The sequence below is a fragment of the Alligator mississippiensis genome, chromosome 8, assembly GCF_030867095.1.
Source record: "Alligator mississippiensis isolate rAllMis1 chromosome 8, rAllMis1, whole genome shotgun sequence".
In the NCBI taxonomy this organism is placed as follows: domain Eukaryota; kingdom Metazoa; phylum Chordata; order Crocodylia; family Alligatoridae; genus Alligator; species Alligator mississippiensis.
The window spans coordinates 21977732-21995243 of NC_081831.1; the positions used below are offsets into that span (position 1 = coordinate 21977732).

The window sequence follows — 17512 nt, forward strand, 5'->3', positions numbered from 1 at the left end:
CACAGCCTGACAGACCCGCCTCCATCGTGACCTGTGGGCATCCCCCTGCTGGGTTCTTTTCACAGCCAGCACTGCGATTCCTGGGGAGGTGCAGGGGGGCTGGGCCAAGATGCCAGCACTCCAACTAGGCAATGTTCTGCTGATGCTTTGCCCTGGTTCCAAGGATGATGCAGGGGAAGAAGGAACAGGCCCCTACATCCCCCCAGGACAACATGCTTCCATCATGGGCAGTCACAGGCCTTGTCTCTATCTGGAGGACTTGAATATTGCTGTCAACATTGCCAGACTGGCATGTTGGGGAAGAGGTGATGGCAGAGGTAGTTTCTGTTGCAAGGAAGATCCCTGTGGTGGTTCAGAGGTGATGGAGGAGGTCAGGGATGCAGGAAGGACAAATTCGAGAGGCCAAAACAGGCTGCAAAGGCTTATTGCTTGAGAAGCTGCCATGATTGGGGAGCTGCAGTGAGGTGACAGCAAGGGCAAATCATGGAGTTGACTCAGCTGGATTGGCCCTGGAGGCCTGGCAGCACTTGGATGAGAAGGCAGATGTGGGAAGGGATGTGGCAGCCATCAGCTCCCACTCATTAGCTGCAGAATTGATTGAATTGAGTGGATGATGGGGGCAAGGGGTCCACAAGGGTTTCATTTTTGAAAGGTGGCTGCAGCATACCAGAGCAATCACATCTGGAAGGTGCAAGGACAGAGGAGGGATAGTGCAGAACTGCTGTCCAGTGGCCATGCTAGCAGAGGATGAGCCACTCTGTTCCCGCAGCCAGGACAGAGAACACTCCCACAGCAGGTCTGGAGCGGATGCCACCATGTGGGGAGGCTCGCAACATCCCTAAGAGAGGAGCAGCTGTGAGTGCTGCAGAGGGCTGGACAGTGGAAGATCTCCCTAAGGACAGGCAGATGACGCAGGACCTGATGAACCCACGACATAGGGCAGACAAAGGAGCTTGGCTCCCTCTGTCTCAAGCTGCAAACTCTCCTTGGGAGGGGACTTGCAGTGACTGATGAAGTGAAGGCACAGACCAGCTTAAGCCTGGCAACCAGTGTTAGGAAAACTGCACCAGCTGGACACGCGAAGCTGAGCAGCACTGCAAAAATGCAGAGAACCAATCTGGCAGCCAAGACGGGGCTCAGGCCAAACTGCCCCCCCACCCCTGCCCTCCCAGCTGACATCAGAGGAACCGCAAATGGGTGTGGAGACCACGCCAACACCGGGGACCAGAAGGCACCTCAGAGCACCAGTTTCTCCGTGCTCAGCTGTGCTGATCACGTGCCACCAGCTCGGCGATGGAGCGCCTGGTGGGCCAGGTTCGAGTCGAGTTCACCCTGTATCTCTGCAGAGGACAAGCAAATCATCTCCACATGGGCCGTGAGGGAGCGTGGAGGAGAGGGGGACGCTTGCCAGCACGCGGCCTCGGTTCAGATCCCTGCTGACAGCTCCCCAGCAGCCCCCGCATTGCCTGTCATTCCATACAACAAACTTCAAAGTAAACAAGGCGCCCAGGCCGGGGCCGCTGCAGCCACTTTATCATCGCCTGGGAGTATTTTCCTTCCCCCCCGAGCTGTTGCCGTTTGATAGCGCTTAGGGGAGCCGCAGAGAGCAGGATTTACAGGGCAGGTGCCCGAGCGAGGCACTGGGATCGCTGGCTGGGCCCCAAGTGAGAGGGGAAGAGAGGGTTGCACAAAAGCCTTCAGACGGCGGTTTTATATGATAGGGACCGGAGAGCAACATCCATCTTCGGGCTTAACATTTCATCTCCAGATCAACAGCCCATTCCTTCCCCCACGCTCAGCTGCAGCTGCTGGCTTATCTCTGCAATGAAGCATTTTCCTCTTATTGCACAGTTCGCAGGAGGAGGGATACGTGCCAGACAGGTCTCCCCTCCAGGTCAATGCGCTACAGCCACAGGCTCTGCTGGCTTGGGGCAGCGGCAGGGTTTATGGCGTGGGATTAATCCTGTGCCAACAATCAGCTTTAAGGGGATGTCTTTTCCAAATGAAGGGGCTGAGAACTGGGTCCCTCCAAAAACCCCAGCAGAGTTATCCAAGGGTGCAAGGGGAAACTTTTGGAAGTGCCTAAGGGCAGTAAGGTGCTTACGTAGTCGAATGTTCAGCAGTGATGAAGGCCTATAGGAGCACTGGCCTCCAGTACCTGAAGCACTTTGAAAATGGGACCATGACTTTCAAAACTTTGGGCATGGGGAAAAGAACCCTCTGAAAGCCAATCAATGATCCAGGGCTGGGATTTTCAAAGGGGCAACAGGAGTCTGGGGCCCCAGTGCTCTTGGAAATCCCAACCCTGCCCTTGATGGAGGTGCCTAACTTCAGCTCTGCCAAAAAGCTGAAAATGGCTGCTTGGCAAACGCCGTGTAGTTTAAAAGATTCCGGGCACTTTTAACTTAACTTCTTGCTAGCTGGCCCTAACTAGAGACTAAATTTCTACCTCCATCACTGTCTCCTCCAGTACCGTCTAAGATAAATACCATTATCCTAAAGTACCACCATGCAGCTCACTTGGTACTGCTGCAGCTGACATGCACACGAGCCCTGAATTAACGCAACCAGCTATCATCTTCTAAACAAGTGCCATCTGCCTTCACCCAAGCAGAGCCCATGGAGTCTGGTTTCAGACATGCTGAGAACCAGCAGCACCTCCAGACTTCAACAGAATGGGGGAGCGTTTGTATCTTTCTGAATTCAGCTCCTGTACTGAGGCACCTGTACAGCCGTATCTGAGCCTCTCAGCATGAGGGTGCATCTCTTCTCAGGGCAAAGGGCCAAAATGAAGCCTAGGCACTACATCAGCTCCTCTCTGAACCTGACTGCAGGAGTAGGGCAGCAGACTGCAGGGCCTTTGGGGCAGGGACCAGCCTGAAAGGACCAGCAAGCTTGTAGGCACAGTGGGCCAGGGAAGAACAGCAGGAGATAATGGTAGTGATGGAGAATGGCCATCACAAGTGGGAGCAGCTGTGGTCAGGTCTCTGTACCAAGGAGCATCCAGCTGCTGGAGCTTCCTGCTCATTACTCTCATGACCGCTTGCCTGCCTGAGGAAGCGGGCAAGCCCTGGTATTTTTATTACATCCCAGTTTGCTGCCAAGTGCTTGCATTACCGGCAGGGAGGAGGCCCCATTCTTTCTTCTGAAGCGCCGAGGAGATAAGATTGGATAGTTAAGAAAGATCTTTAGAGAAGGCTGCCAAGCTCCAGGAAGCTTGCCGTGTGCGGCATCTCCTTCCCACAGCCGCCCTGGGCGCCATCTCAGCTTGGCTCTTCCCAGTCAATCCAGTCACCAGGGGTCTAGGCACAAACTGTGCTTTTTGCCTTTCACAGTGAGGCTGCCAATCTTCCCAGAAGCCCTGGATCAGAGACCCCTGAACACTAAATTTTCTGCTTACATGGTGAGGGAGGTGGCTGTTTTCAGCCCTGTAGCACAGGCAGGGAAACAGAACAGCAGAGAGAGGGGAAGCCGCTTGCACAATCCCACAGCGAAACAAAGTCAGACTTGGAAGTGGAACCCAGGAGTCCCAACTTCCAGCTCCCCTGTGCTGCGCCCCTCAGACCTCTTCATTCTCCATCTGCCAGCTCCTCTGGCTGAGTCAATCAGGAGGGGGCAGCCGTGTAATGGTGTCACCACTGGCTACCGTGGTGACAACAGTGATGTCCCAAGCCCCAGGCCGAAATGGGAACTCCAAGCTGACTCCAGGGGACCAGAGGGTTCAGCACAGACAGCAAGTTTTGATAACATGGCTGCAGATAAGCATAGTGGGAGGGTTTGACAGCTTTCTGGCAATGGTCCTCATTAGCAAGGTTTGATCAAGGGTCACCATCGTTATTTTAGCCCCTGTACTTGGGAACAGGGAAACCACATAGCCTCTGAATCACAGCCCCCAGAACGGCAAGGGAGGACAGAGCCAGCCCTTCTTGCAGAGCTCCAGCTGTAGTTGTTATAGACTAGACATGATCAAAGTGCTCCATGCTGGAGATAACCTCCTGCTGGGCTACCCCGACCTGCTCCATGGAGCCCTGCCACTAGACCAGCCAGGGGAGGTGGAAGGCTGCAGCTCTGATTAATCATTCACTGTCCTGTTCAGGATGAGCAGCCCCTGTCCTCCCGCGGCTGCTACAGCTTATCTCTGTTCCCAGCGTGTTGGAGGAAATGCAGGAGTGGGCAGAAGGAATGGCCTAGACTGGGCACCAGTTCCTCAAGGCTGCTCTCCCTCCAGAGGCTGTCAAAGCCAGAGGTGGGCTCTGGCAGAACCATGGTTTAAGTACACGCTGCTTTGTTTCCACATCCCTCCCAGCACTTCAGCCTGCCCAGCAGCAAAGCCCTTATGGGACACAAGCTTTACATATGCTGAAGCTGCTGGTAGTCTGGAACACATGTCCAGCCTGCAGACAGGAGCTGGAAACCTACCACAGAGCTACAAGGGGCATTAGTGGTCTCCCTGGCACAGAGCAGGGGACTCCTTCACCTCCTGCTGCCTCTTCTGCAAAGGAACCCAGTCTATGAGAATGAGACCAAGGCAAGATGTCAAGACCACCCTGGGACATGCCCAAGGTTGCACAGTGAGTCAGTGGCAGGTTAAGGAAGAGGACCCCAGTTATCTTGACTCTCAGCCCTGTGTTCACATTACAACACTGCCTATTCCTGTTTTAAGAAAAGAAATAAAAGTTTTGCTATTCAGGTCTTATTCATTTCTATTGCTACAGGGCTTAGGACTAGGAGCCCTGGACCAGGAGCCTACTGTGTGACGTACTATACAAACACAGGACAGTACTTTTGCTGGACACCATCAACATCTGCAGCATTTGGGATAAACAACATTCCCCTGAGACCCAATCTTAGCCAGTTTCGAGCTGAGTTTCCATTGATGCCAACTCCTGAAGAGTCCCGCAGAAAGGTGGATGTTTCTAGCTGGGCCCAGGTGTGAATCTTTCCCATTGTTGTTCTATACTTCAGCCCAAGGTACAAAAACTATCCACTCCATTTAAAAATAGCTGCCTTCAGCCCAAACTTTTCTGGGGATGTCAGTGCAGAACTAGCTACTTGGGGCTGCACACACAGCATCAGGCAGAACCTGCTGACAGCCAGGAGGAAGCATTGCTAGCTACCTGTATGCAGTCCGAAGAACCTGCTGCATTTAACTCTGGTGAGGCTTCCCTTCAGGGGCCTGACAACAACCGCACTTTCATTTTGCAGTTATGCCCTCTCTGCTTCCAGCTTCGCACACCATCCAGTCAGCTGGACCCAGGCTGGTTCGTATTTTAACACCTATTTTAATCTATACAGTTAGAAAAATATAATAACAAGAGGCAGAGCAGCCCTGTCCTCCATGCCTGGAGCTCTCTCCAGCCATTCAAAATACAGTCCATAAGCAACAATCCAGCTGCCCTTACCCGCCACGGGGAGAGAGCATAATAACCAGCACCAGCCAAGCAGAGCACAAATGGAGCCCAGTGCCCTCACCCTCCGGCTTTCACCACTGCCTTCGCCAAAAACCTGAGCAAACAGACAGATTTTGCAGCCTACCCAGAAGCCAACAGATTTGGGGCGCTTCGCATCACAGAGCAGGGGACTGGGCTCCAACTCCAATAGGCTCACAGCTCCCTCGCATTCAAAGAGGAGAGCTTCAGCTCATGCACCTCTGTGCATGTCATCTGCAGAGGGACAGCGAGGAAGCTTGCATCTCTGCCCCTCTTGGCTCCTTGGAACAGAGCTTCAGGACATTCCAGCTCCCCTTGGACAGCTGCCTCTGGTCAGGCTAGCAGGACCTGGGTCTCCATGGCTCTGGGACCAGTGCTGTTATTCTTTTTTTTTTAAAGAAATGTTTTGGGTTCCAAGCCCAATCAGCCAAAGCAAGTGTTGTTATTCACTCCAGTGCAAGGCACACCCATTCTGACCATGCAGGATTCATAGATTTCATAGACATTAGGGCTGGAAGGGACCTTGGAAGATCAAGTCCAGCCCCCTGCCCAAAGGGCAGGAAGTCAGCTGGGGTCAAAGGATCCCAGGAAGATAAACATCCAAATGTCTCTTAAAGGAGTCCAGAGTAGTCTGTTCCAGGCCTTGGGGGCCTGGACAGTAAAGAAGTTCTTCCTTATGTCCAGCCTGAAATGGTCTTGGAGGAGTTTGTGACTGTTTGAGCTTGTAATCCCTTGGGGCACTCTGGTGAACAGGTGCTCCCCCAGATCCTGATGTACACCCCTTATATACTTATAGGCAGCCACCGGATCACCCCTGAGCCTGCGCTTTTCCAGGCTGAAGAGTCCCATGGTTCTCAGCCTCTCATCATAAGGCCTGTTCTCCTGCTCTCTGATCATGCACATGGCTTTCCTCTGCACTCTTTCAAGCTTCTCCACAGCCTTTTTAAATTGTGGAGCCCAGAACTGGATGCAGTACTTCAGCTGCGGCCTCACCAAGGCCGAGTACAGCAGGAGGATGACATCCTGGGATTTGCTTGAGAAGCATCTATGGATGCAAGCCAGAGTTTTGCTCGCTTTACCAGCTGCGACATTGCATTGGTGGCTCATGTTCATCTTGTGGTCAGTCATGACCCCCACGTCCCTTTTGGCCATGGTGCTAGCAAGCGTAACATTGCTGAGCCTATAAGCGTGCTGCAGATTTTTTTCCCCCCAAGGTGGAGTACCTTGCAGGATGTTCTCTGCTACCCATCTGCTTTCCTCCCAATTTTCCCACGCAACTCAGTTCTGGGCCCGCAGCACAGTTGCAATGGGCCAAATTCTACCTTTGGCTGCAGTGGGGCAAATGCATTCACTGCCCCCAGGACAGCCAAGGATAAAAAGCAAGAGGCAGGAAGGAAGGAGCTGGGGCATCTGGGCTCTTCTCCCAGCTCTGCCTCTGTCCTGCCTTTGTTCCCCTTCTCCCCTGTCTGACTGGGGCAGGACTGCATCTCAGGTTACTGCAATACATACAAATTGGCCTCCTGGTTTGGTATTCCCTGTGACACTGCTGCTGGTAACCTTTCACAGTACACATCTCCAGGAATCCCTCTCACACCTCGCTTCTCTCTTTTGCTGCCTTCTTAACTCTGGCCTCAAATGCAGCAGCTAAAACTCAGCAGCAGGAGGAGGACGAGGAGACACGAATCGAAGCCACTTACTTCTCGTAGTCATGCTTGCAGTACAGCTGCCGGTTGCGGCAGTAGCAGGTGCCTGAAAGTGGCTGCAGACAGGCCGTGCACTTCACACAGCCCTCATGCCAGGAGCGCTCGTTGACTCGCAGGAGGAAGCGGTCGGAGATGGGCGTGTCACAGCCGGCACAAACCTCCCGCATTTTGGAGTCCGATCCTGGACAGGGAGGAGGAAAAACACTGGTGAGCTACAAGAAGGTTCCCTTTGTAAGCAAGAAGGACTGTCCTGAGGACTGAGGTTGAGGCCCCTCTGGGCTGAAGCAAAGCCAGACCTCGAGAGATGCCACATGTGTGACTTACTAGTGATAAGGACTGTACATATGAGGCAGGGACATGTTCTTAGAGCCTAAAAAATACATGAACATATTTGTCCCACAGATACAAGCAGTCTCTCCTGAGACCACCCCCAACACCCAACACTGCAGGGATCTAGGGCAAAGTGCATCCTCCTGGTGACTCAGACACAGTGACCTGCCAAAGCTCCCCATGCCCTCTCTGTTAGGGGCACTCAGTGGCAAACCAGTCAGATTCAGGATTCTTTTTTTTCCCCTGGACGTTATCACTGCGTCAATCTGTGGCCACCCTTCAAAGGCTTCCCCATGATGAGTCCAGGGGAGAGGAGTACATGGGGGCAATAAATTCATTATCTGGGGCCTTGGATCTGGGCTTCAGGCTGAGCCAGGATGCTTCAGCCTAGCATGTGCCGGCTCCCTGCCTGTCACACCGAGCTATGCAGGGTGTTGGAAACACTCACCTTGGCCTTGGGCCTAGGTGCAAGTTTTACCCCACACAATTCTTAGGGCTGTGTGAAAAGGGGGTGCCCAGCAGAATGGGGGCAGGCACGTTCCACAAAGAAAGGCCACAATCCCCCCTCAGGTAGAAAGCACTCACAAGCCCTGATCAGCCCTTGCAGGCTCCTCACACTCCATGAGCCTCACCTCGATTATCTGCAGCAGGTTACTAAGGACAGGCCCTGCCCAGGCTGCTGCTGCTGATATGCGAGACAGGAGAACGTGGGGGCCAGCTCCCTGCCCCCCTGCACCTCATGTAGTGTTAGTGTCTGGATGTAGCAGCACTCCACACACACATCTCTGCACTCGCTGTGTAGAGAAAAGCATAATATACAGGAATGTGGACAACAGAAACCAGGCTCTGTGAGGTCTAGATTGAATCACTGCATCCTAGATGGAGCGGTCTCTGGGGCAGGGCCTGCTTCTGCATTATTTGTTTGTGCAATGGAGTCCTCTGGTGTTGCAGTAATAGAAATAAACCGTAATTACTGTAATGCTGGTGCCAGGAGAGCCTTTACTTGGTGTGTCCTAGCTCCATCTCTGCTACATCACAGCTTTAACTTGGGAATAATATTGCCTCTGCCTGTTAGGCAATTACTTCCTGCTGTATCTCGCTGCTTAAGCAGGATTCTTTACTACAGCACGGGAGACCTCTGCTAACAGAAGCTGTCTCCCTACAAGGCAGTCAGACCCACAAAACTGCCAGCACAGAAGAAGCTGGGCAGATGCGTGCGTACCTCTCCTCCCAGCCAGCTTCAGAGGAAAGTGAAGGATGGCAGGAACAGGGAACTGTTTCATTTGACAGAGAACTCCAAGGGAGAGATGGAGATCCCACCACAGAGAAGTCTGTGCAAACTGGCAGACTCCACGTGGCCTTTGGGGCCCTTCCACTGCCAGTTTGTCTTCCAAGCCCAGCAGCTCAGGGCATCCCCAGTGATCCTGTCATTTCCGGGCACAGGAAATAGTGCTTCCTGCCTGTGACGGCCAGACCTGTGCTCTCCCTGGCATGTTCTTCCTTGCTTCCCCCCCCACCCCTCCTATGTTCTCTCCCCTGATTGCATCTTCATGGTTTTCCTACCCCTGTGCATTTCCCTCTTCCCTTCACTGCTTCCTCCCCCCAACTCCTTCACTTCCCATGACCCTCTTTCCTACAACCACTTTCCCCACCCCACAGCCTGCCTCTGTTTTCTAACACCAAAGCAGCCGGGAAGAGCCTATGTGTAAGCACACACTGCATTTCAACCACACAGGCCACACAGCAGACTGTGTGCACATGCATGAATACATGCACATACATGTACACACATGGCTGAAATAGCAGATGAGTCTGCAGGCTGGGGTTGAGAGCCTGGTACAGTGAGTCTTGGTAAGCAGGACTAAAAGGTGGGAGATACAGGGCTGGCAGAATGGGCAACAGGCAAATTGCAAGGGTAGGGGACCTAAATGGAGGAATCTTACTAAGCATCTTCCTTCCCTACCCTTAGTGATAAATCACAAAAAAAAAACAGCTGGAAGGAGTGCAAACCTGCAGCCAGAGCCACGGGAGTAGAGGCAGAACCTGAGAATCTCTTTAAGCTACAAGCTACTGGCACGTTACTAGCCTGTAAGTGCATCGTTATTATTCCACAAAGCAGGAGAAATGCATTACAGAAGTAAAACAAATTTTGTCCTTCAGGGCTTGTTACTCTCGTCAGCACTCGCGAGACCAAAGCAACTCCCCGCACACTGTTGTGTAGCCAACAGTCAACATGGGGCTGGGACTGGCCAGGATTTGAGCCAGCTCCCCCAGCTGATGTTGCAGACGTGCTGTCTGCTTGATGCAGTCCTGAGCAGGACTGCCAGGATGGCTACTCAGCATCTCTGCCGGCAGCAAATCGCAGCCAGACCCGAGACAAGCCCTCTGCAACATTCAGCTCCCCAAGATGCTGCTTCACCAAATGCTGCAGCTTGGAAGTCAGAGGGTGGCACCAGTTGAAGAGAAGAAACTGAGATCGTTCCCCACCACTTCTCTCAGAAATGGCCCCATCCCCTCAGGCACCCTGGGGGAACATCTTGTAAAAGACACAGGAGGCAGTGTGCCCAGTCTGGTATATCCCTGGATGGGGACCTGGGGGACTTGTACTCCAGCTTGGCTATAACCCAGCATGTAGCACATGGCAGGCTCTTTCCCTCCATCCTTTTTTGGTCTTGTTTACTTGGACTGCAGGCTCCTCTGGGCAGGGAATGCCTCTCAGGGAGAGCAGGACCACACACAGTTTTTATGACATTGCAATACATGGGTAAGGAGCATAATGGTTTACCCAGGTAGTTAGACCTATACAAGCTCCCATGTGGACACAGCTGTAACAGGGCTGAAGTACCACACACTGGTTGAGTTCATTCTCCCTTCCCCTCTGGGAATAGGGCAAGGTGCTTTCTTCAGATGCTGCCTTCTGACACAGCAATACACACATCATACATACATTTAAAACCCAGATAAAACAAAATATGCTGCTGCACCCAACCTTACTGCTGGGGAGATTATGAGAGAATAAGACCTGTGTAGAAACAAGGCTTGTGTACCTCACACGGGGTCTGTAGGCCCTATTGCTATGCAGATGATGAGGATTCCCTACAGGGATCATCCACCTGTATTGTAAAGCCAGTAAGAAGTTATCTAATTAACAGCTTTAACAGGGCAAGAGGAGAACTTGTTTTTTGCATTCAACGTCTGCTGTTATGCACTGTCACAATCCCTCACCCTCTCATTCCTGGGCTCCTAAGCCACAAGCCAAATGACCCCTGAGCACCATACAGTCCAGACCTGCAATCATAAGCTCTTTCAGACAGGGAATATTCCTAGCACCCAGCAGGTGCTGCCACAAACCAATAATTAGTTAATAATGGCCCCTATCCTTGCTGCTGCTAGCACTCCCACAAGAACCCTGGCAGCTCCACTGCAGCTGATCAGAATCTCTCCAAAAGGAGTCCAGGCTGAATGACCAAACCCTAGCAGAGGGAGGAATTTTAGGGGCAGAGTTTTCAGATGGGCTCATTTTCTGGATGATCAAAGATGTTAACCTTCAATTCCAACCCTCCTGCCCTGTGTTCCTTCTTCCCTTGCCTGACTCAATGCACCTTTTCTCTTATTAAAACACCCAACACAGTTCAGAAAACAAGGATGTTTGCACATTTGGAAGAAAAGCAAATGGAATTCAGCCATGGGGCTCTCTGTTTGGCTATCAGCATTTCTTCTGCCCTGTTGGATTCAGCTACTGCCAGGCATGCAAGTGGTAAGGGCCCCAGCAGCAGCATGACAGTACCAGAGCTGCTGCAAGGCACTGTGATGCTGCATGGCAGGAACAGGGCAGCTTTAAAGGCCCAGTTCAGAAAACAAATTCACATAAGTTTAGGGGTGGAAGGAACCTTGTGAGATCATCAGGTCCAGCCCCCACCCTACTCCAGGCAGAAAAGACTGCTGGGGTCAAATAACCCCAGCAAGGTGTGCACTTAAAAGCACTTAAGCCTAATCTAGACCAGTGATTTTCAACCAGGGCACACTGGGGTGCTGCCACAGGAAATCTGAGGAGATAAGTAGATAAGGACAGACTCAGACTTCTCCTGCCCCTACTGCCTGATCCCTCTGCAAGGAGGTAAGTACTGTAAGAAATAAATCCGTTTTTGAAATGGGGTGCCACTCAAGTCACAAAAGTCATGGAGGGGACCTTGAGCCTAATGAGGGGGGTCTTGAGTCTGAAAAGGTTGAGAACCACTGCTCTAGGCTCAGGTTGAAGTGTCATTGGCTGAACAAAGACAGATTTAAGCAGGTGTCTAAAAGTAAGCACCTGCTTATGTCCTAAACATTCAAAGAGGAGCAAAAGGCAGGTGCAGATAATGACGGGAACTGATAATGATAAGGAATTGGAGATAAAATGGTCTGGATCAGGCTGAGGTGTAGACACAGGAAACAAGAGAGGCCTCTGTTTGAAGTGGAAGCTCTCAGCTGTGGCTGCAGCATTTGCTCATGCACTCAAACAGCAGCAAGGGTCAAGCAGGGGAAGGCAGGGGAGAGATTCCTTTGCATTTTGTAGAGGGCAGTACACCAGGTTGTTGTTGTTTCTCACAGGACTGGGACTGAGCTGGGAAGAATATTGTTTTGCTTCATGATGAACTGATGGACACTATGGAAACATGGAGGGTGGCCGGTGTTTTCTTACACTGCTGAATTAAATTTGAATGTTACACCTAAACTGAGTCCCACTCCACAAAGAAAACCTGAATTCATGCATGGCCACCCTACAATTAGCACAGTTCTTTAGCTGCTGACACCATAGCCCTGTCCAGCCCAAAATTGGCTAACTCAGGTGGGGTTAACTTGAAAGCCAGGAAGTGCCCCTAAGTCCTGCCCAGGGGTGGAGATGGGAATAGTGACGGAGCAGGGAGAAGCACTAATGGCTAAATGCAGATGCCAGATTCTTAATCACAGCTGAATTTTCAGGAGCTTGGTCCCACCATGGCACCTAAATAAAAAGGGGCTGGGCTGGTACAGGTGCTAAGAAACAAGGTTGACAGCTGTGTGGTCACAAGCTTGAGGTCACAGCAGAAGTGCTCATGGTGTGATTGGGAATTCTACTAAATACCTTGTCACAGACACACACACAAAAAAGGACCTAAATAAAAGTCAGATCTCCCAGACCGTTTTTTTCTTAACATGCACCTTGTGGTGCTGGGCTCTCCCCCTCAGTCCTCATCCAGAACCAACTAAAAATTGATGCCGTTATTTCTACAGAGAATTTCTACTTTCCAACAAAAATTCAAACACTGCTAATACAATATTTTTGATTTATAAGTCATCACCACCATTTTCTGCCGCAGATACACACTTCCCACAGAAATCACCATTTAGTCCCAATCCGCTCCTCTCTCCAGTCACTTTTCCAGGGCGTGATTTACAGCCAGCGCCATGCTCAGCCCACTTGCTGAACAGCCCTGCAGGGCCAACAGGACTTTCTGTGGCAGAGTGGAAGGCACCTAATCTCTCTCACAAAGCACAAGCTTCTCTCCAACTCAAGAAATGTGGATTCTGGTGGGAGACGCTTTAAAACTGAATTAGCCCTTTTGAAAATGGGACAGATCTAAACAACAGAGAGAAAAAAGAAACAAGTCAGAAAGCCAAAGGTCTGTGAACTTGAACATGGTCGGAGAGCCTGGGAGATTCACAGAACTCCACGCTCCGTGAGGCTTGCCCCTCCCTGCTAAAAAACACACTTTAGGTTATATTAAGTAACCAAGTGAGCTGGTTGCCAAGGATTACGGCTTGTGGAATGCAACAGAATCCTGCCCGTTGCCAACCTATATTGTGCTTCACTAACACTGGCCGTGTGAGCAGACCAAGAGCCCAGGGCATGAGTTATTACCCAGTAGTAATTCACACCTGGAGCTTTGTTGGGCACAAGGCCAAGAGCCCAGCAGTCACTTAAGCAGGACACAAGGGTAACAATCCCATTACTTGATGCAGGATGCAAGGCGTGTTGGGAACACCAGTTGCCCCTGCAACACCCAGCCTCTCAGAAATGGAGCAACCTCAGAGAGGGCTTGACTTGCAAGGGGACAGACACAAAGAAGCCTCTCCTGTTTGAGACCCTGCAGGGTCTTAAAGACTGTGAGGGGAGGAAACTGAGGCTGCCCTGAGGGTGAGGATACAGCCCTTTGAAGCACACTTACACAGGAAAGGTTAAAAATCCTGTTCCAGTCCCCAGAGTGGGAGACTCATTGGAAAGAAGCCAATTTCCAGTCAGCTAATTGAGCATCTGTAATTGGAAGGGCAGCCTGCTTTCATGCATATCCTTCCAATATTGGTTTTGGTCAGTATCTTACTGGATTAGTACCTTAGTCCTGCTGGGATGTCCACACCTCAACTTGCACCCACACCTGGGGCTGGTGTGTGCAGACAAAGCCCCTAACTAGTCCACAACATACAACAGTGAAATGCACCACAAAGAATAGGGCATCACCCAGCTGTCATTACTTGCATGAGAAGAGGCCTAGAGACCCAGGACCTGACTGGGCTGGCTGAGACAGTCCCCATCCTGAAACTACTGTCTAAGGGGAGGAAAGCAAAGGGCTCGGTGGGGACTTTGCCAAGGCTCCAGCTTCCCTAGCCAGAGCCCTAAATGCAAAAGCCCCCCCTAGACTGGCAGCCGTTGCCCATAAGATTGTAGGTTTCCACACACCCAGGACCAAGCCACAAACATCTGCATGCCCCAGGGTGAGATCAGAATTCATACCTTTGCCCCCAAATCAACTGGCAGATTAAAAATTAAGTGCGATTTAGACTCAGCGCTTGGGGGAAAGAGCCTTTGGTCTGTGCAAGGACAGGGTTGGGCATAAGCATCCTCCCATCAGACAGTGTCATGGAGGGAAAATCAATGGGGGTGAGCAACAGAAGAGATCAGGGGAGAACACCAGGGACAGGCAGGGACAGTAAGGCCTTGTCTGTTGTCACCTGCAAGGTCCAAATAGGGCTCGCAGTGCAGACACAATAAACAGCGGAAATACAAATAGCAGATGAGATCCTGACCAAGGCGGGTTTGGGGCGAGCTGTACAGTGTGTGAGCCCTGCACGGGGTGCCTGGGCCCTGACCCTGCTCCTGGAACAGCCAAAGCCAAAGCTCTGGGTTTCCCTTGCTTAGGGGCAGCTGCTGGAGCTGGCTGGAGGAAGGGAACATCCAGTCCAGGCAAAACAGTGACCTGCCCCTCAGGGCTGCTGGTGGGATCCCCCCCCCAAGCCCAGGCTGCCCTGCACTGGCCACCCTAACGTCTCCCGACAGCTGCCGACCTCGCAGAGACCTAGCAAACTCACTCCATGCCCGGGGGAGCGGAGGTACTCACCAAAGCCCAGTACCGGGGTGGCCTGCTGCAGGCAGGAGGGAGCCTCCTCGGTCTTCATGCTCGGAGCCGGGCGGGGATCGGCTGCGGGAGGTAGAGGCGGCGTTAGCACGGAGATGGGCCGGACCGGCCGGGCCATAGGGCGCGGGACCGAAAGCGTGGTGCTTCCCTGCACCGGAGTCCTCGTTCATCCGCCCCACAGGGCACGAATGGCCCGGCCAGCCCCGCTCAGCGCCCCGGCGGCAGCGGAGCCCGCGCTTCCCGACCCGGGGAAGGGTCTGGCCGGGGGCCACCCAGTGCTGGCCCCGGACGCGGTGGGGAGCTGCCGGAGCCCCGTCCGCGCTCTCCCGTTTCTTTGTGCCTGTTGCCACTGCGGGCGGGGGCGGCTCCGTGACCCGGTCCCTGTCCCGGCAGCCCTGGCTCGGCTCGGCTCGGCGCGGGCGGATCGGGCCCGGCGCGGCAAGAACCGCCCGCAACGAATGCGCCGCCGCCGGGCGCCGCCCCCGCCGGTGCCCCCCGCGTCCCGGTGGCGGGAGCAGCCCCGCAACGAGCCGCGCGAGCCGGGGCCGCAGCGAGCCCCCGGCGGGGCGCACAGACCGGCGCCGCCGCCCCCTTCGAGCCGCGCGGAGAAGGAGCTGCCGGCGGCCCCGCACCGTCCCGGCGCGGAGGCGGTGGGGAGGTTAGTCATCGCCATCCGGAGCCTGGGTGCCGGGCGCGAGGAGCAGGCTCCGGCCCCGCCGGGGTATCCGGCTCCTGCCTCCTCTTCTGTCCCGGGCTTGCGGCTCCCCGGGCGAGGTGCGGGATCCCGGCCCTGGGGGCAGCCGGTGACTTGCGGCCGCGGGACAGTCCCCACGCCCCGCTGTCCGGACAGACGGGGGCCAGTCCCGGTGCGGGGTGAGGGGGTGCGTGGGACCCCCGTTCCGCGGAGACCCCGCGCCCCGCCGGGACGGACGGACAGACGGACAGCGCGGGGCTGCGGGAGGGGGGAGCAGCTGGACGTCGCGGGTGAGGGCGAGGGCGAGCGCGGGCACCCCGCGCCCGGCACCTACCGGCTCCGCAGCTGCCCGGGCGCAGGCTCCAGCGGGGCTCCGCAGCCGGCGCTTCCCGGCCGCCTCCAGCCGCGGCGCACGGGGGTGGGGGCGGGGTGGGGAGCGGGGGGGGGCTATTGTCTGAGCCCGGGATCCGCGGGCGGGCGAGTGGCTCTCGCCGCTCCCCGCGCAAGTCCGTGCCCAGCGCCGGCCCCCCCCCCGCACCGGCCCCCGCGGGGCCGCTCCCACGGGCCAGGAAGCGCTTCCCTCGGGCGCGGGCGGGAGGCGGTAGAGGGAGCTGGGAGGGGGCTCGGGGGGAGGCGGGAGCCGGGAACCGCGGGGTGCGGGGACGTCCCCTCCGGGGACTCGCGCCTGCTCGCTCCGCTGCCGCGTGTGAAGTTCCCGGAGCCGCGATCTCGGGACAGCCGCAGCCCCGGCTGGAGCCCAGCCGACGGGCACGGGCCGCGGTGGGGAAGCGGGGCCCGCGATCGAGGCCGCCCCGGCGGGGCGCGGGGGCCGGAGACGCCCCGGGACAGGCGGCAGCGCCAGCTCCCGCAGCGGGATCCGGCCCGCCCCGTCCGCCGCCGCCCTCCTCCAAGTGATGGGACGGGGCTGGCCCGGCCCCGCAGCCGCCGTCGGGGAGCCGAGCCGAGCCGGACCGGACCGGACTGGACCTTCGCCCTCGCCCCCCGCGGTCGCTCGTGGCCGCTCCCGGGCTGCGCTGGGCCGGGCTTTCCTCGCCGCTCTCAGCGCGGCGGCCCCGGGTCCCCCGCTCCGCGGCCGCTTCCCCGAGATGCCGCGGGCCGTCGGCGCCGGGGAACCCGCCTGCCGCCGGGCTGCCCCGCAGGGCCCGGGAGCCCCGTGCGAGGAGGGGCCAGCTCGGTAGAGCCCAGCGCGTGCGGCCCACCGGCCTCCAGCGCCTCGCATTTGCTGCCGCGTCCGTGTCGGGTCCCGCGGCTGCGGGAGGGCCGGGCCGGGCCGGGCGTTTCGAGCCGCCGCAGGCCGGGAGCGGGAGGCAGGGGCTTCACCCTCGAGGTCACTCTCTCTGCCCAGCGGCTCCAGGCTGCAGCTGCCCCCAAACCCCACCTTTTCCATCCACAAGCGGCTCTGTTTTCTTTCAACCGGGGATTTTTTCCCCTGGGAAAATGCCTGTTCAGGCATGGGGTGGGGGACTGTTGCCCCAAAATCATCGCAGAAAGTCTCTTGGGTCTATGGGGAGAGGTGAGGGTCGCTTAGGCTGGTTGGTCTTTCCCTGGGTCAGGGCATGTCTCACCCTCCCAGCCACCTTTGAGGTGTGAAGAGCCCTTCCTCAGGCCTTTTGGATTCCCCTCCTGGGCATTCAGCTCACAGGAGAAGCATGTTTCAGGGTTTTAAAAGAAAAGCATTGACAAAAAGTCCTGTTTTCCTGCTGGGCAGGGGGAGGGAGTAAACTTCTGGCTGGTGTTGGTGGTCTCCAGACTCACCTAGCACAAAGGAAAAGGATGCATTGGCATCCTTGATCAGGTGACTCTGGCTGCCAGAACAAGAGGATGCCTAGGATCTTGCCTGGAGCTGAGCTGACCCAAGGGCTTTCTTGGCACCTGGAAATCCTAATTCTGAGCTTCTTTGGGAACACAAGAGTATTGGCCAGCAAGGAGGGGCAGTGCCAGCCTGTATCTGGGATCTTTCCC

The 17512-nt window shown here is 55.2% G+C and overlaps 1 protein-coding gene across 3 annotated transcripts in view; it reads right to left on the reverse strand.

The window, feature by feature from the left end:
• Positions 1 to 16858, reverse strand: part of LOC102562364 (LIM homeobox transcription factor 1-alpha) — a 36917-nt gene extending 20059 nt beyond the window's left edge. Inside the window, exons 1-3 of one of the 3 annotated variants that reach the window (XM_019485691.2) lie at positions 15864 to 16858; positions 14818 to 14898; positions 7127 to 7313 (exon numbers count right to left, since the gene is read on the reverse strand). In XM_019485691.2, coding sequence (XP_019341236.1) covers positions 7127 to 7313; positions 14818 to 14875 — 245 coding nt within the window. In that variant the 5' untranslated portion in view covers positions 14876 to 14898; positions 15864 to 16858. Of the gene's footprint in view, positions 1 to 7126; positions 7314 to 8094; positions 8257 to 14817; positions 15314 to 15863 lie in introns of those variants that run through there. The other 2 variants (XM_019485692.2, XM_006277046.4) reach the window with 2 other exon arrangements.
• Positions 16859 to 17512: the final 654 nt, after the last annotated feature.